The sequence below is a fragment of the Didymella exigua genome (genome assembly GCF_010094145.1).
Source record: "Didymella exigua CBS 183.55 unplaced genomic scaffold M421scaffold_8, whole genome shotgun sequence".
NCBI classification, from domain to species: domain Eukaryota; kingdom Fungi; phylum Ascomycota; class Dothideomycetes; order Pleosporales; family Didymellaceae; genus Didymella; species Didymella exigua.
In genome coordinates, this window is record NW_022984782.1 from 630,259 (window position 1) to 652,730 (window position 22,472).

General features: G+C 53.1%; 8 protein-coding genes across 8 annotated transcripts; 2 read left to right on the forward strand and 6 right to left on the reverse strand.

Moving 5' to 3' along the window:
• Nucleotides 1–243: 243 nt before the first annotated feature.
• M421DRAFT_99770 (uncharacterized protein) lies at nucleotides 244–2,015 on the reverse strand (the record flags this gene model as incomplete). The annotated part of the gene is made up of 2 exons (XM_033598801.1): nucleotides 244–315; nucleotides 366–2,015. The coding sequence occupies 2 exons, from the start codon at nucleotides 2,013–2,015 to the stop codon at nucleotides 244–246; spliced, it is 1,722 nt and encodes a 573-aa protein (XP_033450701.1).
• A 686-nt stretch (nucleotides 2,016–2,701) lies between these two features.
• M421DRAFT_3518 (uncharacterized protein) lies at nucleotides 2,702–6,124 on the reverse strand (the record flags this gene model as incomplete). Its single annotated transcript, XM_033589576.1, has 1 exon — nucleotides 2,702–6,124. The coding sequence occupies one exon, from the start codon at nucleotides 6,122–6,124 to the stop codon at nucleotides 2,702–2,704; it is 3,423 nt and encodes a 1,140-aa protein (XP_033450702.1).
• A 2,226-nt stretch (nucleotides 6,125–8,350) lies between these two features.
• M421DRAFT_3519 (alpha/beta-hydrolase) lies at nucleotides 8,351–10,651 on the forward strand (the record flags this gene model as incomplete). Its single annotated transcript, XM_033589577.1, has 4 exons — nucleotides 8,351–8,418; nucleotides 8,466–8,517; nucleotides 8,565–8,803; nucleotides 8,854–10,651. 4 exons carry the CDS (start codon nucleotides 8,351–8,353, stop codon nucleotides 10,649–10,651), a joined length of 2,157 nt encoding a protein of 718 aa, XP_033450703.1.
• A 157-nt stretch (nucleotides 10,652–10,808) lies between these two features.
• M421DRAFT_374813 (uncharacterized protein) lies at nucleotides 10,809–11,973 on the forward strand. Its single transcript, XM_033589783.1, has one exon. The coding sequence runs from the start codon at nucleotides 11,225–11,227 to the stop codon at nucleotides 11,846–11,848; it is 624 nt and encodes a 207-aa protein (XP_033450704.1). The 5' UTR covers nucleotides 10,809–11,224; the 3' UTR covers nucleotides 11,849–11,973.
• Nucleotides 11,974–12,636: 663 nt separating this feature from the next.
• Nucleotides 12,637–14,598, reverse strand: M421DRAFT_418776 (uncharacterized protein). The gene is made up of 6 exons (XM_033591895.1): nucleotides 13,981–14,598; nucleotides 13,672–13,933; nucleotides 13,568–13,620; nucleotides 13,462–13,515; nucleotides 13,291–13,409; nucleotides 12,637–13,231 (listed from the first exon to the last, which is right to left on the reverse strand). The coding sequence occupies exons 1-6, from the start codon at nucleotides 14,286–14,288 to the stop codon at nucleotides 12,804–12,806; spliced, it is 1,224 nt and encodes a 407-aa protein (XP_033450705.1). The 5' UTR covers nucleotides 14,289–14,598; the 3' UTR covers nucleotides 12,637–12,803.
• Nucleotides 14,599–14,674: 76 nt separating this feature from the next.
• Nucleotides 14,675–15,636, reverse strand: M421DRAFT_418777 (phosphatases II). The gene has a single exon (XM_033591896.1). The coding sequence runs from the start codon at nucleotides 15,562–15,564 to the stop codon at nucleotides 14,917–14,919; it is 648 nt and encodes a 215-aa protein (XP_033450706.1). The 5' UTR covers nucleotides 15,565–15,636; the 3' UTR covers nucleotides 14,675–14,916.
• Nucleotides 15,637–19,061: 3,425 nt separating this feature from the next.
• On the reverse strand, nucleotides 19,062–21,008 carry M421DRAFT_3521 (uncharacterized protein; the record flags this gene model as incomplete). Its single annotated transcript, XM_033589579.1, has 2 exons — nucleotides 19,062–19,749; nucleotides 20,572–21,008. 2 exons carry the CDS (start codon nucleotides 21,006–21,008, stop codon nucleotides 19,062–19,064), a joined length of 1,125 nt encoding a protein of 374 aa, XP_033450707.1.
• A 786-nt stretch (nucleotides 21,009–21,794) lies between these two features.
• M421DRAFT_3522 (uncharacterized protein) lies at nucleotides 21,795–22,375 on the reverse strand (the record flags this gene model as incomplete). Its single annotated transcript, XM_033589580.1, has 2 exons — nucleotides 21,795–22,243; nucleotides 22,357–22,375. The coding sequence occupies 2 exons, from the start codon at nucleotides 22,373–22,375 to the stop codon at nucleotides 21,795–21,797; spliced, it is 468 nt and encodes a 155-aa protein (XP_033450708.1).
• Nucleotides 22,376–22,472: the final 97 nt, after the last annotated feature.

Consider the following 22,472-nt stretch of genomic DNA (forward strand, 5'->3'; position numbering starts at 1 on the left):
ATGCGGAAATTCCTGCTCAGTGACATCTAGCTGCAGCGTCCAGTGTCGCACTCTGGCGGCTGTAAGGAACAGGCTGGGGCGATCCTTCCTGTCTTCGGAATAGAAGATAGAGCTCTGGTCAGCCCCACGGTACCACGGTATCGCTGAGCAGCACGCTGGAGGCCCTCAATCAGCCAGCGCGCGCACGTTGCGCGGCTAGTCCACGGGCATACACCTATTCGCCATCGCCTCGCAATAGAAGCACTACTCCTCGTGCAATTGGTGGGTTGGGCATGCGCCGCGGCCTTTCATCCTCCACCACTGCTTGATGCATTTCTGGATTTCGTTAGCACTTTATCAAAAGATCATCAGCGTAGTCTACATACCTCGTGGAACTTGCACCAGCACACCAGCCTGGCCATCTCGTCGCCGGCTTGGAACTCCTCGAAGCAGATGACGCATTCGGCGTCGTTACCATCTTCGTCCACGCAGTCCTTCTCTGAAGCGATGTAAGGGAACATGCCGCGAGCCGCGTGACTGTGGCGGTGAGACGACCCTTCGCCAGCCGCTGCACTGCTCATGCCACGGGTGCGAGTCATGGGCAGGCTGGCGGATGTCTGCGCCTGCGGTCGTGCAGCAGCGTTCGGCGCCGGCGATGAGGAGTGGAGCGCAATACATTCCTCGATGTGCTGGGATCGTGCCGAGTCATCTCCATTCGGACCCTTCTCTGGCAGCTCGCCTCCGCAGATAGGACATTCGTCCTCTTCCGCGATCTGACGTCGAGGACGAGGGTTCAGCAGCTGGGCGGGCGGGAGTTGTGAGGGTATGAAGAACTGGCGTGGGAACATGTCGCCTGCTCTTGCGGAACTCGAACCCGAGGCAGAACGATGCTGGAGCGGTTGCGGGATATAAGAAGGAGCTGCGAGTGGACGTAATGTTGAGCTCTGGCTGTGCTGGCCAGAGTACACGTGGCCCAGGTTTGGCAGAGGTGCCGGCCAACGGTCCTCGTTGAGTGCAGCATCGTGGTAGCTAACACGCCGATTGCTGTTCGAAGCACGCGAGGACTGCGACTGCGACTGCGACTGCGACTGCGACTGCGACTGGCGTCGATCAGTGGCGTGCGGGACCACATGCACGCTGGAGGCGGAGCGGTGCGAGCGTTGGTAGGGCGGCACGGCGGCAGGGTTGTAGTCTGGCCTGGTGGGGGGAGTGGGAGCTGCACGGCCGGTCTGCAACGGGTACTGCGGCGGCAGGCTGTAGTTGGGGTCCGGGACACACGGGTTGCAGACGCGGACTTCCTCGCCGCCGCCCAACGCTGGGTTGCGCAAGGGGCCGAAGCTGGACAGGAGGCTCGCGTCGTCGTCGGCGGCGGTGAGGTCGATGATGCTGTTGAGGCCGTCGGTGGGCGGGTGGACGATGAACTGGCGCGGGATGGTGATGCGGTGCGGCGAGCACTGCGAGCACACGACGCGGCCGCACTTCCGGCAGTGGTGCTTTCTAAACAAGAAGGTGAAGTGCCTGCTGCACACCGGACAGGCGGCCACGTCGGCGTCAGGCTGCCACGGCGGGATTACCAGGTCGCTCTCGCGGCGCAGGGAGCGGGGTGTCTGCGAGGGCGGGGGCGGCAGGCGTCGTTCGGGCGGGGGCGGCAGACGTCGTTCGGGCGGGGGCGGCAGACGTCGTTCGCGCAGCGGCGGGGCGGGTGACGAGTCGAGCACGATGGGGTCGGCGCTGGAGCCCGCGCGCGAGGCGCTGTGTGGGCGCATACCGGAGCCTCTTCGGACGGGCGACTCGGCCGTGGTGAGACGTCGCTTGCGGTCCGCCGAGGTGCTGCTGGCTGAGGACGGCGTGTCGGTGCGCGGGGGCGGCCGCGAGGGAAGAGCGAACGGCGGGACCGACGACGACGGCGACGATGGCGACGCAGCCTGAGGGTCCATGTTGGAGCTGGATGTGCCTCCTTCGCGCAGGAAGTCGACCCACGTCTCTCCCCCGTAGCCGTCGCCGCGCAGATGGCGGTGCACATCCGGGCTGTCCATGTCGTCGTGGGTGCCGTCGTCGCTGCAAGGACTCATGCTTGGCGGGCGGGCCGTCGTTACACTGCGGCTCGCCGTGGTGAAGCGTGCTGGAGGCCGGCGTTGTGCTGCTGCTCGCCGTGGTGGTGGTGGTGGTGATCCACGTCTCAGGGCGACATGCCGCCACACCTTCTCTGCGTGCAAGGGTCTTGTTTAGTCATGCAGCCTGGCGGAATCTCCTGTGGCTAGGTATCTGACTTCTGTGTGTGCACAGTCAAGCAACCTGCGAGTCTGCACCTGATTACGAAGTACAGCCAAGTCGCGGGCGTGCGTTGCGGTGAGGCGCCGAGGTGGGTGTCATCTATCAGCACGCTAAGATAAGGAGCCGCAGTCTACGGGCCACCCGTCGATGCTTGGAGACGCCGCAATCCGGTAATTCCTCGGCAAATGCAGCGGTACGCACCACACAACCAAGGGGGAAGTGCCTTTGCAATGCTGGTATTACTAGCTATGCCTGCCATGGCAGGCTTCCCCAATCTACAAGACTTGACAAAAACCTCTTCAATCCCACTATCTACCAAGTACCTCCACCTGCGCCGTGCTCTGCAGCCCCGACCCAATGCTACCTCAACGCCAAGACCCCTTTGCTTTTGCTGCGAAATGCGAATGTATAGCCGTCATCATTACAAAATATACTATAACACTCGGACTCAGAGCTGCCTCGACCTTCGGCTCCGTCCGCTCATGTGTGTGCTGCCGCTTAGACTTCGGTCGACGATCTCGGCCCTGGCTTCGATGTCGGCACCGTCATAGCCATCGCTGTGGAAGCTGTCTTGCGTCCTGTGGCCCTGCACGTACCCAGTGCTCACTGTTCCGTGACCGCCTAGGGACGGTGGTGGTGCGAGCGACTGTCGCCACACACTCGATGCTGCCGAGTGACCTGGTGATCGCTCAGGTGAAGGCTCCGAGGACCCAAATGGCAATCGGTACGGCAATGCCCCACCCATGGGTTGAAGATGATGGTTGCTCTGCGGCATAGCGGGGCTCCCGTCCATTATCGTTGACAACCGGGACTGGTTTTCGAGAATCGCAGCTTCCGTCGATGCTGTTCGTCTGGAGCTCCTTCTCGGTATCGATGGTGCACCAACACGCCCTGGTCCGCGCGTCGACCTGCGAGATATGCGCGACCCAGCTCTACTGGGAAGCTCGATACCGCCGCCCGTCTCGATGGGCCCTAGCATAGGCGGAATCGCAGATACTCTGTTTGACGGGTCGTATGCGGAAGAGTCTTCGTTGCTAAAGTCAGACTCGCTGTCGCTTGACCGCGATCTTCTGCTCTCACCCGCAAGCACTCCAGCCGGCGCTACGCTTCGTGGTCCACTCTTTTGGCTCTTCTTGGATTCCGGCGAATCAGGATCATCGCGGTAGGGTTCTTGCACCCGTCGTGGCGATGCCTCGCCATCATGCTCTTCTTGTTCTGCTACCGCCATCATCTGCGGTGGCATTCTGGTACTCCTCACCACCTCGAAACCCTTGCTCTTCTCCTTCTTGCGACCGCCGCCCATCAAGTTCAGACTCTTGAACCACCCTGTAGCAGATGATACCGGACTCATCGGATCAGCAGGTCCCGTCTTCAACTTTCGGCTGGGCTGTGATGACAGAGCGGGTCCTCGTAGACCATAGTAGAAATCAGACTCTCGTACCGAGTAGTCGGTGTTGTTGCGACGTTCGAGATTCGGATCCGAGTCGTTCTCGCGGTTCATGCGCAAGTATGCTGGCGACGCTCGTGAAGGACCCTCGCCGACGTCGTTAGCAGCTTCAATGTCCATCTGATCTGAGTACGGCGGCCCATCGACAATGTCTGCGCTCCCTGGTGGCTGTGGTCCTCGACCACGTGTGCCAGGGCCGACCGAGTCCATAGTGTTCGTACGTACGCGGGGTGGTCTGTAGTAAGGATCTGCTGCGTCCAATGCTGGGCCCATTGTCGGTCTTCGGGAGCTCTGCCCGGATCCACCGCCGAGGAAGTTGAATGGCATTGCATTGACTCCCGGCGTGCCAGGACTGTTGCCTTCGCTGAAGTCAAACCCTCCGCTTCGACGGCGCTCGTCTAGGTCGTACGGCTGGTTCAGTAACACGCCGGAGCTGGCAGACATACTACGCGACCGACTGTTCATAAGCTGCGTGTTCTTACTCTCATCAGCAGCAAGCATCGCTGCATTTGAGTTCAGGCTGCTGCGTTGCGGCCGGTGATTCACTCGTTTCGAGAGCTGGCGTTTGCCAAAGACCTTGCTAAGGCCACCTCTGGTATCCGCGCCGGCGCCCGATAATCGTGCGATGACCTCAACAATCGTCTGCAGGGAATTGAGAAAGAAGCCAAATACCAGCACAATGGCGTGCAGAAGTAGAATCGCGTATCCGATCCAGCCTTTCGAGGACTCGGCAACACCGAGAGAAGGTACGAAGGCGACCGAAAGGAGAACGCAAGTAAGCCGAACAACCGAGAAGAAAGTATGGTAGGCGTTCATTGATGTGTTCGACTGGAAGGGCCGGAAAGCGTGAAGCGTTAGGATTAGAATTACCTCGCAGATAGCGAGCATGATAAGTTGGGCAATGCCAGAGGGCTGAATGGCCCCAATGGCAATGCCACGTATGATGGTTAGCAATACAGGAATGAAGGCAAATGGTGCGGCGTCATCCGAGTATGTGTTGTACAGAGGTCCATATGTCAACACAGTTGGTAGATCGTCGAAAAGATGAGCGCGCGGCCGTGTCGTAAAAATCAGCCAGAAGATCCAGAACGCAATTCCCATGACGCCAATGAGAAGCACCACGGCGGCGCCAACAACAGATCCGGACGATCGCGGTGCTGTAACCATCTGGAATAACGAAAGTGCAATGATTGGAAGCATAAAGTAGTTGAACACGATGCGAACAACATGACCGGCAGTGAATGACCAGTTCTTGCCGGTGAGGTCGCCGTCGTTGTTGTTGGCAATCATTCGCATCAGCCATCGTCCGACGAAGCCAAGCTGTGTAATTACGATGACAATGGCAATAAGGACGAGGAGAAAGATGGCCATGCAAGCCCACATGTCTCGCTCTCTAGTCATACCTACATATTGTCCAAGTCGAGTCAGTCCGTAGGTGCCGTTGACAATGTAGATACCGTCGTTGAGGCTTTGCGAACCATTGCCCTTGCTCACAAAGCTCTCATTGAACAGGAGAACAGACCAGCTAGCCTGGCTAATTACCGGTTGGAAAAAGCCAGGATAGTTCAGGCTAAGACTGCCTGCCAAGACGACGAACTGAATGTACTGCAGACAATCACCGAAGCCTGGGGTGACAAGACGCAGAAGGTCCTCGTCACGACCGTAATTGCTAGTCCAATGGAAGATGTTTGACGTTCCCCACGGACTGCAGGTGGCTGCAAAGACAGTCGCAACGCCCACAAGTATAAGCACAGCCATCGGAAAGTAGCAGAACGCATCTGAAAGCCGCTTGCCCAAATCCGGAGTGATGTTCGCAGATACACAACCGAGGGTGTATGCCTGCACACTGCCTGACACGATGCGCAACTCAGAGGCCCATGTGGAGAAAGCATAGGTGCTGTGGAAGTCGTGCGCTATGGTGAAGCCTGGCAGAGTCTCTGGATCGCTGGCATTGGCGTTGAAAGCTGGTCCTATAGGACAGTCTGACACCGAGTTATTGAAAGTGTTCGCGCAGAACTGTACACCCTTTGGAGTCCACGACGAGTAAGTGAGCGTCCTGAAGTCTGAGAACAGTGTCGTGTAGAGGTTGGAAGCCTTGTCGACATCTTCGATTTTTCCAAACAGTGTACTAGTGCTGTTGGGGTCATTCCAGGCGTCTGTGTCTGTGGAAGGAGGTAATGTACCCCTATTAGACTGGCCTGATACATTCCCATAGATCGTGACGTTCAAGTTGTGTGTGGGGTTGTGGGTGTCGAACGCTGCCCATACATACATGGGCGTGAATTTGAGATACGGTACGTTCCCGTCGAGGGTAAGCGGCGTCAGGCAGTTCTCGAAGTTGATGTACACGGCCTTCGCGTGTGGGAGGAACGAGGCGAGGACGAGGAAGAAGAGGACGGTCGGCAAGGCGCGCAGCGTGGACATGGTCGGATGCTGTCGCCGCCGAGGGCGTGGTGGTGGATGTGTGTGCTCGTGAGAGGGTATCTCGTGTTGTCTGCCGCCGGGATTCATTGGTGCGGCCTTGCGCTGTGTAGTCACTGCCATTATCGTCTGCAGGTCCCCTTCATGTTCAAAGCCCGCGCTGTCTCTTAATAATAACGGTGCGGCGTGCAATGAGCGCTGCAATTGGCTGACCTTCGCTCGCGGTGTCGTGGTGCGCCGAGGTGCTCGTATGACGTCGGATCGCGAACGTGGGAATGCCGATCAGGACTCTGATCGATGCTGGGGGGCGCAGGTAGCAATAGAGCTTTCGCAGGTAGCGTCAGCGCTGGCCGCACGTGGAACGGGGATGGCCTGCTCTGGCTAAAACACGGAGGCGGTGGAGAGATGACGAGGTGCTGGCAGCGCGACGGGCGCACGTCGAAGGTCGGTCTGGACGATTGCAGCCGCAGTGACAGCAGCCCTATAGCGAGTGTATGGGGTGAGAAAGAGCAGGTGCCCGTGTAGTCTCCTAAGGCAGACGCAGCGGGGATTTGGAGGCGAAGAATTGTAGCGCAACACGGTCAAGACACTAGCTTGGACGGACGGTTGGCCTCGTATAGAGCAGCGCCAGTGCGCACTGCAGCCGTATCACCTGAAAGCCCCAGGACAAAGCAATCATTAATGGGTGGCCGCAAAGGAGGCGGCGTGTGGAAAAAGATCTGCGCACGCGAACGTGTGTGGGGATGATGAGCAGACCTCAGAAGCAGCCGCACAGCTAAACAGCAGCGTGGGCAACGCTGCCGTCGTCATAGTCCGCGCTAGAGAGCTCCCCTGTCGACATGGAAGTCTTTACACTTCTGCCTACTTTTGGAGAGCCTGCCAGCCGTTGCTGGCCCATCAGACAGCGCGACCGGGCTGGTACAGGGCGTCCTGAGTGGATCGTCACTGCGCTGCTATTTCAGGACTTCGGGCGCCTGCCCGTTCTGAACGCCACCTGCGTGCGCCTTCCCCCACGCTGCCGTTGTACTGCACAGAAGGAAGGATCTGCTCGTCCATAGGAGTCGACACATCTCTCTGACAACACCATCATGCAACTCTCGTCGGCGAATGGCACCGGGTCCGCGTGCATTATCGTGTTGAGTGGTGCTGCGTGATGGATCCCGCGTTGTTGGTGCAGCACAGCCACAATGGGTAGATCAGGGAGAGACCCACTCCAGCTCACCAGTCTGTTTCATCTCGTAGGGCAACACGATCAACGCGACTTTGTTTCACCTATGCCCGCTCGTCGCTGTCGACACCCATCCGAGACAGCTCCTGCAAGCGATTCATTCGGAGTTCGTGCTGCTGAACTCATCTTAAACGAACCTCTCGATGAGTCGAGCAGACATCTGCTGCCCAACAGGTCCGCAGCGGCTGACGACGGAGCACAACATGGCAGCAGGCGATCAATCGCTATTGTCATCTGACCATTATTGATCATTCGACATGGAGCATAAATTTCCCAGCTCATGCCACAGTATCGCTGCCGGTACCATCAGCTCTACACCCATCACGTGACAATGACTTTGCAGTCATCCATGATCAGAAATGGAATTCGACATTAGCTCGGGATCCTCGACCAATTGAGCCAGTATATGTGGATGTCGTCGAGTTCTTAGAGCTTTGCAGCAGTCACACCAGCAAATCACATCGCCTATTGCGGAGCCTTGCAGCTCCGCAATTTCCAGAACCTTCAACCCGGCAGACGGTTCTCCCCGCAGCTTGCCCAACATGAGGGTCATCATCAAGCACGACTCGCATGCGTCTCTTGTCTCGTCGTTTTGCAGGGTGCCGATCCGTGCCATATCGCGTTCCTCTGCGGCGACCCTCACCACTTATGGCAGGTACCGGCACAACGAAGTGACTTTCGACCAAAGCCCCGCTCGTATCGACGAGAGATACGCCTCAGCGGCACAAGCACAACGTCGACTTGAGCCGGGGGTTCCACGCAAGGTGGACAAGCCCGCAAAAGCCTTTCTTGGCAAGAGCTAAAAAGGTTAGTCTCTGCCAGTGTTAGGCAGGTGTTGTACTCAAGGGCCTCTTGGCAACGATTGTCAAGATTTCCGCTGCGATGCTGATGCTGGAATCCGGAAGGCTAGGAGATGTTGAAAAAGGCCAGGGTTTCCGACTGAAGTCTTTACGATCGTCCCACATTCCTCCAAACTTCACAGCTTGAGGAATTGACAAAATATGGCGATGCGGTCCGCTGTCCTGGCCGCTGGCCTGCTCATTGGCTCTGCACAAGCTTTGACCATCGAGTAAGTATTGTAGATACGGAGTGCAGCATCGTACTGACTGGCACCAGGGGTATGCTTGCTGCGCCTCGCAGAAGCACAGGAAGTCTGAGTCCCATGGGTGTACGTTCTCACTTGACCGCAAAGGAAGTTACACACTAACCTTCCAGGACCGAGCCCTTTTCTCAGCGACCAGCTACAATTGGACGACAGCCAAGGCTACGACCGAATGGTACTTCCTTGATGTCGAGAGCGGCAACACTACGAAGGCACCTTTCGGATCTGAGGTTTCCGAGGTTGTCTGGATTGGCGAGACGGAAGATAGCATTCTGTACCTGAATTCCAGTAACGAGGCAATTCCTGGAGGCGTAGCTCTCTATACAGCCGATCTAAGCGCCGAGTTCAACCCGTAAGCGGAAAAACTCACAGACTCCACAAGCTAGTATTGACAGATCGCAGCACATTGGTAGCATCTCTAGGCGCACCATTCTCTGGTCTGAAGGCTGCGAAGACCACTGATGGCTCCATTAACTGGGTCGCCAACACGCTCGCCTACTGGAACAACGGGTCTGCCTATAACCCTGAGCTTGCCTCCAAGCCTAAGTCCGCAGGACAGCTGTACGATGCAAACTTCGTTCGCCACTGGAACTACTACATCACCGAGCAGCGATATGCTGTGTTCAGTGGCAGCCTTGCTAAGGGCAATGGTAGCTACTCCTTCAATGGAAAGGTCACCAACCTGCTGAACGGCATCAACTCTACCATAACCAAGCCGGAGAGCCCGGTTCAAGGATCTTCGAGCGATCCTGGTGACTACGAGATTTCTCCTGACGGCAGCAAGGTGGCCTTCCGCAGCAAGTCTCCAGATCTGCCAAAGGCCAACTACACAGCAAGTTATATCTACGTGGTTCCTCACGATGGCTCCGAGGTGGCAGTCCCCATTAACGGACCTGGCACGACCGCCCCTGAGACCGCTCAGGGTGCTTCTACCTTCCCCACATGGAGTCATGACAGCAAAAAACTGGCGTATGGTCAGCAAGACGGCATCGACTACGAGTCTGACCGTGTCAAGCTCTATGTTGCAGGTATCAATGGCTTGAACTCCCAGGTGCATGCAGTTGCTGAGAACTGGGATTCATCCCCCTCAGGCCTCAAGTGGAGCCCCGACGATGCCGATCTCTGGGTTGTCTCTGAGCTCCATGCCTCAAACCGTCTCTGGCTCGTTCCTCACGACGCCCCTGCTGACTTCAAGCCTGTGAACTTCACCGGACCTGACACTGTGCTGTCCGACTTCGACATCCACCCAGACGGCTCCGCATTCGTCTCAGCTGCTGCCTCGTGGACAAGCCGTATCTTTTACAAGCAGTACCCTGGCCAAGACAAGAATGTCATTTTCACAGCTAACAAAGTTGATCCCGAGCTTACTGGTCTATTGCCCAACTCGACCTCCAATTTCTGGGTAGAGAACGAAGATGGCGACCAGGTCCAGTCCTTCGTTTTCTACCCCACTGACTTCAACCCCGAGGAGAAGTACCCTTTGATGTTCATCATACACGGTGGACCTCAATCCACCCAGGGTGATAACTGGAGTGTGCGTTGGAATCTGCGTCTTTGGGCAGACCAAGGCTTCGTCGTCGTCGCAACCCAGTTTACCGGCTCGCCCTCATACAGTCAAGCCTTCACCGACAAGATCCAAGCAAACTGGGGCGGAAGTCCATACAACGACCTCGTCACCGTTTTCGACCACATTAAAGCCAACATCTCATACATCGACACCGACCGTGCCATCGCCGGCGGTGCATCCTTCGGCTGCTACATGACCAACTGGATCCAGGGCCACGCTCTGGGCCGCGAATTCAAGGCCCTCGTCTGCCACGACGGCAAGGTCAACCAAGTTGCCAGCTACTCGACTGATGAGCTGTGGTTCATCCAGCGCGACAACAACGGCACGATCTGGAACGATCGCGCCAACTACGAGAAGTGGGATCCTATCATCCACTCGAGCAACTTCAGCACGCCTGAATTCATCATCCACAACGACCTCGACTACCGTGTGCTAATATCCGAAGGTCTGCAGACGTTCAACATCTTGCAGAGTCTGGGTGTGCCGAGTCGCTTCTTGCATTTCCCCGATGAGGGCCACTGGGTCACGAAGAGAGACAACAGCTTGCTGTGGCACAAGAGCATTTTTAACTGGATCAGGTACTATGCTGGTCTGGACGAGGAGCTCATCCAAGAGGGTGTTATTCACCAGTGATCGTGTCGTCGTGCACACACCCCGTACTACGCTTTCAGATACGATGATTAAAGTAGCTACGCAAGATGTAATAAAGTAATGTCAAGAGCATTGATGAGCTTACTCGCGCCGCGCTGCATGTGCATCTCACTCTACCCTTTGCCGAAACAGGAAGCTGACTCAGGCGCAGGTCCAGCGGAAACTAAGCGACGTGAATACTTTCGTGTTCCGAAGAGGGATTCGTGTAGCACGGCGCCGCGTTATGGGATGGGTGACCATCGGGGGAGGCACCTCACCAATTTCGGCAAGACTGCGATGCACGTGTTTTCAGGTCCTGATCTAACGACAGGCCTCCTCGACATGCTCGCGATTCTCGGAGCCTTCCGCCTCGATGGAAAAATAAATCCTTGGAGAGGTGTTGAGGCTGCTGTGCGACGCTCGCTCCTGGGAGTGCGAAAAATCCGGAATGACCACACCACTTCACCAGCACTCTCTCTTCTTTACTCTAGATCATCATCAAATAAACTTTGAAATCCCGCATCCATCGGTATCTGGTAACGATGAAAAAACAAATAGCTTACCGCCGTCCCCACGATGTCAAAACTATCAGGTGCGCACGCCAAGCACGACTCTTTGCAACCCTCTCGGCCCCTGGCTCTGTCAGCAGAACTGCGGAATAATATATACGGCGCACTCTTTCGGATTGGTGAGCCAAAAAATCTACTGATGGATGTGAACTCTACCGACGACTTTGAAGTCTGCGGTAATGATGTCAGCGCCCTGCGACTTCACCTACCTGGCGCGTTTGCTCTCCTCTTAAGTTGTCAGCAAATCAACAACGAGGCTATGGAGTTTCTGTATTCCAAATTCACATTTATGGCGACCTGTGAATGGATCCTGATTCCATTTACGAATCGCGTTTTTGGCAGGCACGACGACTTTCTCTACTATATCTTGACTAAGACGACCGAGTGGCTGCACCCGATTTGCACGCAGCGAAGACTAGTACAAGATCTGCGAATCGACCTGAGGCCAATGATTTCATATAGATTGAGGGCCTTCTGCAGCTCTCTGAATATGGCGCGGTTGCTCAAGTACACCTTCGGTCCTCCGTATCCTTCACTGTGCAAGCGGATCTCGAGTCTCAATTCGCTGGGCGTCGAAGGCTTCACCTGCAGAAGCTCAACCTATTCTTACAGAGTGCACAAAATCATCTGAGGCCCCGGGTTTGTCTACGCTGCTAGCGTAGTCTCTGTGCTTTTCGTTTAAAGGTCGACGGATCTGTACTTTCACTCGAATTTTGCTCACACCGCAACGGACACTACTACCAGTATGACTTACATGTGTCGTATGATGTTGGTAATCGCGGTCAGCTCATGCTTAGGGTTCCACAGGCAGCGACCTTCGAAAGTCTTCTTCAACTAGTAGAAGTCGGAGGACGTATCATAAGCTTGGCAACTCGAGGCGAACCCAGGAATTGCTCTCCTACCTTATCACTTGATCTGGTTGGACGGTCACTGTTGAATCCGCGAGGCTCAGACCCCTTCCAGAGTCCAGTAGATGTATCACTGATTGTTAAGCACATGGATATTTTTCACCCTTTCCAAAAACTCAAAGAGATGTTTGGACAGGGTCAGGTCGTCGGCTACTATGGAACAATCCTTGGTGATGCTGCGCGTTTGGCTCAGGACTTGCGGCATCGGGATCAGATCTAGAATACTTGCTTGGGCCAGGGCGGATGAAGGCGTATTTGAAAGATTACGCATACATAATGATTCGCCAAATCGAAACTGCTATAACTTTGGGAGACAAATTGCATGCACATTCGATGCTTTCACGATAGTGATGAAATATGGGGCGTTGGGTTGGTGTAAGAAGGATTGTTAACTGGGGTGGAGGATGCAAGAGCCGGCCAGGCGATACTTGAACCGTGTTACTCTATATTCGACCGCCGTTACATCCACAAGACAACATGTCGCTCATTGAAACGTGAGTCACACTCTGAATCGACTTCTCAGGATATATTAGCTTAACGAAAATGAGAGGGTATAAATATTCCTTATCTGCACCATTTTGACTCCTGCATGCACCCTCTACAAGAATGAAAAGTACACCTGCTTCGCAGATCAAGACCGGTGGTGACGGAAAGTGCATGTTACATAGCATCTCGTATCTATTGCCTGCTTTGCGAAGGCCCCTTATCCTCAGCACTAACACTTTTACCTTCATCATTTGCATCTACATATGCATCTGGGAGGCTCGGAAACGCACTGTCTTTCCTGGGCATTTCTGTTGAGAATGCACCGCTTTTCTCCAGATCGATGTCGCCCTGAGTGACCTCTAGAGTACTGCGAGCCGGCGAAACGCTGGTCATCTGATTGTCCGGATCGTCGAAAACGATCTCTGCATCGCCAAGTTCGCGTTGGATGTAGACATCAATCGTGGAAGTTCTATTGGATGTCGAGTTAAGAATCTGGTTGCCAAACCGTCTACCGCTAAGACGATGACGTGCACGCTGTGCCGAGGCAAACATATAGTTGTTGCGTGTTTGCCGGACTTGTTGCATGGACTTTGTGTTTGTCCAGAACGATTTGCAAAACACTGCAAACCGTCAGCAAGTTTGAAACAAAGTATGATCTGGTGCTTTGGTGACGACTTACTTGGCCGTAAAGCTGCGGAATTGACTGCCACTATAGCGATGCAAAACTCGCGAACGCCCCAGCGTGCGATGTTCAGAACAAAAATGTTTGGCACAACTGTGAGCGATACACGAATGATGCTTGAACTGTTTGTTAGACACATCCTCGGCGCGTCGTAGAAGTTTCACGTACCACGCTGCGAGAACAAACACCCCGGAAGCTAGAAGTATAAAGACAGCAAGGCGACTGCGTCCATCAGCTAAGGTAGAATGATGGTGTCAACTCAAGTGTGGCTTACGTTCTCAGGGGCTTGTTTAGGTTCCAGAGCAGTGAGACGGGGACGCTGAGGAGCTGTTTGTCGTCAGTGGAGTCAAAGCTATTTGTCAGATTAAGACGACCCACGAAGACATCTGTCACTGCATTGACACAGCTCGTAGCGATGAGGATCTTGGGCGAGGCTGTGCACTTTATTGGTGGTCGTGGCACAAGCTGCCATCTTTGGTGGTATGGTAAGCACCTGAGGGTGAAGCCCAGGGTCAGGGCCGTAAACCCAAGGACAGAAAGACCTGTCGTGGTCATCAAGACCCACTTCTGCCAAGGTTCGTAAAAGATGCGTCGATATAATAGCAACACGATGCCCTTAAGCGTGAAAATCAGGACAAGGCTGGAACTTATTAGCTCTGTACCCAACTTCCGAGGGTCCATACCTACTAGGCATACCAAGACCCTAGGAAGAGTTTACTGCCGTAAACCACTTGATCGTACTTCATCTGATCGAACTTCTCGATCTCCGTTGCTGTAAAGTCTGTGTTTGTTCCTGTGTAATATGTGATCTGAATGATAGTGCACGTGTACGTCCAGGCCATCAGTGCAATAACGGCAAGAGCGTCGTCTAGTCGTAGGCCGCTAATACCGTCAGTGCGAAGGCGGATGGCGAATCGCAAGAGGATCCAAATGGTGCCCAGGGAGTATAGACCCCACACTTCTGGCAGGAACTCGCTGTCCCGTGCTGGTGCCATGCTATATGTATGTTATTGATTGTGAAATACGCGTGAAGAGCTCGAAGACTCCGACGGAAGCAGTAGTCATTCGATTGTTATATCCAGGTACCGGTAGATAATTAGGCGCTCAGTTCACGGCTCGATCTTGCATATCGAATGTCTGGTCGACCACTATGCTGAGTGAGGAAAATGACTTCTTCGTGCATGAGAACTGACACAACTAGAACTCGGTCGCTGAGCTTTATGCAATGATATATTGGTAGATACCGGAGCCGTCCGCCATGGTTCGTCGGTCGAACGAAGTGAGAGTTCAGAGCATGGATCGGAGCATATTTGATGAACGGATACGTCGTTCCTACAACTCCGATAAGCTTTAAGCACAGCTCAAGGAAAAGCTCGGAAACCGGACGCGTTGGCAGCGTAAATAGAGTTTGCGGAGTTGGGCCCGACATTAATCTCTGGATCTGGTAAAGAGTTGAAACGCCTTCCGCCTGTTCCGAACACATGGAACCATGCTTCATTGGAAATCGATGGCATTTTTCACCGCATCAGTGCCGACTCTGGAAGGCTTGACGAGGCATCGATGTTGTTATTGGATAGCAAGAGCGGCAGAGACAGCCGCAACGAATGGGAACTGAACGGTTGATCACAGCCTAGATTTCAGCTGTTCTGCTCGTTTATCCCACTCCCAATATTCGCCCTTGAACCTCGTCTTTTCCCATTCTTTGTATATCATTTTGCTTTTTCCTTCCGACTTGCTTCTACACATTGTATCCCAGACCAAAAGTTGCTCTTTAAATCCAGGGTTCGGGTCACATACAGGTCTGCCTTCGCAGAGTTGGGCAAGTGCCGACCCCGCGCTGAGGTGATACTTCCACATCAGATACGCTACTACCAGTGTAGCTGATCGAGATTTCCCCATGGCGCAATGCACGAAAACGCCTCCTGAGTTCTCATCTTTGCCGTTCGTGGATATGTCCTTCCTGTTCTCGATCTTCGGAACCTCGTTGAGCGCTCGATCGATGTACTCCACCGCTTCAGGCAGATACTGAAGTAAGTTTTCGTTGGGATGATCGTCCGCTCGGATATGAAAGTGCTTGAGATGAGAAAATTTATCCTGCAGCAAAGGGTCGTAGTCGATTACCGACAGCACGTGCGTGATACCGGCTGCATCGATCAAGTCGGTCTGGTAGAGCGCATACAGCCCGCCGATGTAGAGATTCCCAGCCCGCGGGACCTTATCAACCCAGCCCATGCCTGTGTGCGAAGTACTGCCGTGTAAGAGATAGGACATGGGATGTGTACAGATGCTGGGGAAAAGTGTGATGTTGGTCAATCGGCTGCGCGAGAGAGCGCGTAGAGATCCTCGGACGAGGCGAGCAGGAACTGCGAGTCGTACCGAGGTCTACCGGTACCGTAGCGCGAGTTCCTAGGCCAGCCGTACCTCGGCGAGCTGCATAACCTTCAGGAACGATGTAGCTACGTTTACATTGCCTTTGTGTTTCACGCCGCTCGAATCCGATTGAACAAGCGAAATAATGGAGAGATCGATCCTATTGGGTCAGTGGCCGACCTGGGCATAGTGTTTTTTCTTAGCACATTCTTTCTCCCTCCTGGGCCCAGCCACCGTCCCTGAGACGGCCGTCCTTGAGACGTCCGTCCTCCGTCAACTCACAAACGACACTCGACACGTGATAGTCCTTTCTCGCTACAGTCTGAAACATGGGAAAGACTGGGTTTACGCAAGCTGTGCTTCTGCGACTAGCTGAGGTTTTGCGATACCTATCATGAAGTCCAGCACGGCGTATGTGAGCCTGCCAGGTCGCGACTTTAGTTCCCTCATCATTTCACCCTCTTCATGGCCAGATTTCCTCTTTGCTCTTTGCTTCCATCAGCGAAACATGTGCGCTTCCTTCCTCGCCGCTTCCTCGACTTTAAGTCCTGTGTTTCCTTCTCCTCAATCCCACGTGTCAACATCACTTTTTGCCGGTGCATGCTGCGGTGGAGCCTGAGCAGCTATGGCAAAGTAGCTACGAGGGGTTATGTCAACTGCCTAAGGCAGCTTGCCTCGTGCGAACATGCGACGGGTATTGGGACCATGCACTCAGAATTACGTCTGCAGACAGTGCATCGTCGTTGCAGTGGAGGCGAGGCTCACAAAAGGAGGACGTTGTAATGCAATCGCGGACGAGGATGCTGCTTCAGGAAGCTTTGTGCTTTGGGCCTGTTTCGCAGTTCAAAGAGCTTTAGTTAAATTGCAGTGAGTTGCGAACTTGGTTGACTCGCTGTCCAGCAGTGTCTCTCTGAGGAGAGAAACAGGCTGACTTAGTCAATTCAACACTACGCGAGCTTACTTTGAACTGTTTACAATCATATTGTCTTGTCAGCAGGCGATTCTTATCACGTGCTGGATTGGGCGATTGTCACTGGTGAAGTAAACAAACGAGAAGCTCGTCGAAAGCGGCTAGCGCAATGCGCTCTTTTCATCTACAGCAAACACGCCGCTCTCACCTTTGTGATCTCAACTTGTTCTGCCCTCTCGCCTTGATTCTCTCTACCGGTAATCTTGTACGTCCTTCTGGATTACAGCCAGAACCCACTCTCGGGGTTCCATCTAGTATCCGCATACACGTCGCTGGCTAGTGCCTCTCCATTTGAAGTGAAGATGGCGAAGAAGACGTGGCCACCAGCCTCTAATGCATTGCGTGTGGCATTCGAGTAGTTCGTCGTTTGGTGTAGCGCCTTTCGAAAGCGCGTCGATTCTTTGACGATTCGCTGCGTCAACGCCGATGCTATTGCGTTCTGTCATACTCCTAAGGCAAGAGGTCAGGTCGAGGATGCATACTGATATCGTAATCCTTGGAGCTTCGAGCTTCTCGCTCTCAGCAAGATCGAATGCTCCATACACAGGTTGGCACCCGCGACTATCAACGTTATCGATACCTCAAATCTGTTGCGGCAAACGTAGCCGCTGTATATCGATGGAAAACTGCGCTGAGTTGCTTGCTAGCTAGGAGGCGACCATATATACATGCCCTGAGACGTGCTAGTCCAAGGTAGTCAACGGAGGTGACGATCGAGGCCTGTCAGACTGACTTGCACCGCAACACCCCCCCCCCAGCTGCTGTGAACAACAAAGCTGAACGTTGTACTATTAGTACTATTCTGTGAGACCCGCTAGGTCTGGAATATAAGCGTCCTGCGAGCATTATATAACGTAGCGCTCTACGCTTTCTAGGCCTAGCTGTTTAACAAACTTGTAGTGCCTCTGTTGTACTAGAGTCTTTGTAAGTCTGTCTGCTGGCATGTCTGCAGTTAGACACCAGGCTACATGTAGACGCTGTTGCTGTACTTCTTGCCTTAGCCACATCTGATGTGAGTCAACGTGGCGCAGCTTTGTATGTAGCTTGTCCTCCTGCTTTATTACTATATCTACTGTCTGCTGATTATCACAGTAGATAACAGGCTTCACATCTAGCTTGAACTTGACGTGATTAAACACTCTGTTCCACCACTCTATCTCTCCTCCAGCTACTGAAAGAGCTATAAGCTCTTCCTCTGTAGTTGACTTTGTGACTGAGCGTTGACGTGTAGCCTTCTAATCAACACACATGCTGTACATCTTGAATAGATATCTATATAAGCTCTGCCTTAACTCTTCATTGTCAGCAAACGCTGCATCAGATGCTCCGTAGAATGGTGATAGATCGTTAATTTAGCTAATGTAAGTGGTGTTGTTCTTTGCTCTATTGCACGCTCTAATAGCTAGGTACTTAGTACTAATCAGATATCTCCAGACGTGCTTAGCTGCTGCTAAGTGCTTCTGTCCAGGGTTCTGCAGATACCTTGCTAGGACTGAGTGTGCTCGCGACACGTCAGGCCTTGTAAAGGTAGAGATGTAGGCTAGTGAACCCACTAGCTGCTGGTACAGCTGCGTACGTTCAATGCTTGCCTCCTCAACGCTAGGCAGCAGATAGCTGTCAGTTAACAGTACTGCTGGGTATCTCCCTGATGTCTAAGCCAAGCCAAATCTGGTTAACACCTTGTTAATAAACAAGGCCTGGACTAGCTAAATAGTTCCTGCTGTCTAGTCTCTTACTATGCGTACGCCCAGGAACCACTTAAGTTCTCCTAGGCACCTCGCGCTATATGCTTCTTGAAGCTTTCTCTCAAACTGGCTGTGATAGCTAAGGTATTGTGGGTGCACAAGGACGACGGTATTATCCACATAGAAGAATACAATCAGCTGGTTACTGGTGAACAGACAGGGCACGTCCTGCACTGGCCTGAGGCCTAGTCTTGTCAGCGTGTCTCTAAGATGCCTGTACTAGAGTAGTGGCGCATCCTTGAGGCCATACAAGGCTCGTTTGAGCCCAAGTAGCTCTCCTATCTGGCCCACAAACAGCTCTGGTGTACGTACGTAGACTAGCTGTTTAAGAGGTGCGTTCAGGAAGGCATTTAGCACATCATACTGATATGCTTGCAGGCCAAACGTAGCAGTTATTGCTATTAGCAGGCGGAACACCCTTGCTGCTAGTGTCGCTGCATACGTGTCTCCCTAGTTATCCTGGGGGTCTCCTCTAACGACTAGCCTTGCCTTGTACTTGTACAGGTAGCTGTCTTTGTCAAACTTGTATGAGAACACCCACTTCAGAGGGAGTATCTGTGCGTTGGTTGCTGTAGCTGTTGTAGCTGCCGTAGCTGCTGTAGCTGCAAAGCAGCCTTTATCTGTACAGCTAGCGAATTCTGCACGTGCTGCATCCCTGAACTCGTGTCCAAATGGATGCTTGTCTAGGTCTTTCTCCAGCGTTGTGGAGGTGGTGGGAGTTTGTCCCTCTGTAATCGTGTGCTTGGCTCTTCGCCGAGCAGTTCCTTAGGCTCTAATGAGTTGACAGCTACAGCAAATGCTGTGTAGTATGCACCTAGCGTACATTGCTGTCTTCGTGACGTCAGAACATTTGATGCGTCAATCTGGCTACTGATTTCTTCCTGCCTTGGTGCGTTATTTGATTGGCGATCAGGAGCATCTGCTTCAGGTGCTAAAGCTTGCCAGCCTCGTGGCAGCTTGTTCTCCTGACTGCTCTCTGACTGTTCGTTCAGCTCAGGCGTGCTCTCTAGCGTCAGTAGCCACCTTGCTGTGCTTTCCTTGTCCAGCTGCTGCTGTCCCGCAGCCTCACCGAGGAGCTGTTCCTGAGCTTGTTCTGCTTCTGACTGTCTGTGCTCTACGTCATCAGCGTTGCGCAGAGCCTCATTAGTCTCTTGCTCATCGTCCTTAGCCTCAGGAATATTAAGAGTAACCACTATCTCCCGCAGTCTCTGACAGCTGGGGTAGGCTTCCTTAGTCCTATCCTTAGGTGGTAGGAACACCACGTCTCGTGTTTGTATAACTCGCTGCAGTGTAGGCATCCATACCTGATAGATATTCGTTGAGTCATAGCCTACGAGCTGGCCTATGAGCGCTCTTGATGCTAGCTTCTTACTGCGCATCAGTTTAGTATTTAACGCGTACGCTCGAGCACTAATAGCTGCTAAATAAGCTACTGTTAGCTTGGGTTCGTGTACAACCTTATAAGGAGTCTTCTAAGCTAGTGCTTCTGTAGGTGTTTGATTGAGCAGGTATACAGCTGTTATGCAGCACTTGTTGGAAAGCTCCATAGGCAGGTCTCCGCCTATCCTGATAGCTCGCCCCCTCATGACTATGGTGCTGCCAGCTCGTTCTGTCAGCCCATTCTGTTCCTCAGTATACTCAGCTCAGGGCTCTACTACAATGCCAAGTTCTATAAACATCTGTAGCATCTCACTGTATCCTTAGTTGTTGTCAAGCCTCACAACTGACACATCAGCGTGGTACTGACGCTTGATCTTCGCTAGCAACCTTTAAGCTGTACGCTTGAGCGTTGCTGAGGACTTGTCTGGCAGGCAGCAGGCCTCGTGCCAGCAACTGTACTGGTCAACTGCATGGAACATCCATAGGTCTCTGTTGTAGCAACGCTCTGTCCTTTCACGCAGCTGTACAAGGTCGACACCTAGTCTGTAGAATGGACACTCAGCTGGCTCCTGTGGTGGTCTTCTGCTCACAAGCTTATGTAGCTTTAACTGTACACACGTCCTACACTCTTTCCACTGAGGCGCCTTAGGCTGTTTAATGACCTTAATGTCATCTACCTGGCTGTTAAGCTGAGCAACTGCTTTTTGACTGATGTGGCCAAATAGTCTGTGAGCCTCCTCTTAACTAACTGATAGTGGCTTCCTATTGTTACTTGATAGCTTAGGGACTGTATAGCGCGTTGAATATACTGACAGCAGAGCTGGCGGCGGCGCCTGCTCCTTCTCGTCATCAATTAGCCAGTGCCCATCCTGATACTGCAGCAGACATATTACGTTTGACTGCTCGCCCTGATACAGGCAGTCACGGCCAGAGTCGAAGTGAACTCCTAGAGGCCTGCTACGCGACAGTCCTACAACGCTTGTGAAGAAGCCAGGGATATAAGCCACGTACGTCAGCTTCATCTGGCTCTGTCCTGTTAGCGTCTTTACGCTGAGCACTACTTCGCCCCATTCTTCTATCTGGGCTAGCACTCCTCCTGCGTAGAAGTAGTCTGCAGGCTCTCCCTTCTTGATAGTAGTCCAGTTCAATCCTCTAGTGTTTGTGACATGACAGTTCGAACCTGGATCTAGTATCCACCTAGTGAGCAGTGGCGGCTGAGCTTGGTTAGCTACAGCTGTAGCCTGCAGCATTGCGTTGCAGTGTGTTGTGCTTTGAATTGGCTGGCTGTTATCCATACTGATTACTGACTGTTTCTTAACGCCCCCTGACAGCTTGTTCTGCTTCCTTAGCTGAGCTTCTGTGCGTTTGAGCACTCTAGCTACAGTGCTATCAGCCTTACGCAGCTGATTAAACTCTTTTTTAATTGCCTTGTCTGGCTGCTAGTTTAGCTGCCTTAGACTGTAGTTGACGTAAAGACAGTCTTTAAACATGTGACTATCTCTGCAGAGGCAAATTACGCGTTGTGCAGATCCTCTTTGTTGCAGCAGATATCATGCCTATTTTACCAGCCAATTCAGGGGTGCAAATGTATGTACATTTTGCCTCTATTTTGGCTGCAACACTCTTAGGGTTATTAGGCCGTCTAAGCTCTCTGCTACATCCAACGTCGCAAATGTGCCAATAGATGAGGCAATTAGACGTGTGCGCTGATAGTAGGACTGAAATTCAGCCACAAGATCAGTAGTTGACGTGTACTGCTCTCCTTGGTGGTCCTTCTTAACAAGCTCCTGCAGCTGCGTAGCTGCCCAGCTGTCGTCAAGTCCCCTAATTGACAGTATGAAGTCCTCCTGCGATTAATTGCCATCAACTTCTGGCATCTTAGCTTCTCTTAGGAGTCTGGTGATTGTCACCCACTCATCAAGCCACGTGTCCAGATTCGCTTTCCTTGGCCTCGTACAGACAGCTCTGTAGCGGCTGCGTAGCTGGTGGTTTTGCTCACCTACTGATGGACAGAGGTGCTTCTTCAGCGTTGTCAATTAACTGTACGGGCTTGAGCAGTCAACAATAAGATCTAGATGCTTGACGTTGATTGTCCTAGCAATCTTAGAGTTGAAGCTCCTCAAGGCCTTCTCTTTCTGCAGCCATCTTGCCTTGTCACGCTCGTACTTCCTAGTCCACATGTTGTATACAGATATCTCTTCAGCAGATAGATCCTCAATATCAATATCTTCCTGCTCTTCCTTAGATACCTGTGTCTTCTTGAACCTCCACCAAGGCTTCTCCTGTGGCTTCTCGTCTTGTAGCTCCCTCAGCTCCTCTGCTGATAGCCCTGGGTCAATGTACGGCCACAGGCCGTCTCTGTCTGCTGTGTCCTTTCTGACAAACAGCCATCTCTCCCAGTCATCAGGCTTGCTGAGTATAACTGTTGTCTTTGTCACTAGCTGGTCCTGCTCATACGTACTCATGACGCTCTGCAGTGTCTGCTCTGTGTGACGCTTTAGATTAGGTTTCGTGTCAAATAGCAGTTAGCTATCTTGACAATACGATCTACTTCCAGTCGTACAGGTTGTAGATAAATGGGTGAACGCAGCGATTAACTGAAGGCTTCTGGGCTCATAACTGTTGCGGCAAACGTAGCCGCTGTATATCGATGGAAAACTGCGCTGAGTTGCTTGCTAGCTAGGAGGCGACCATATATACATGCCCTGAGACGT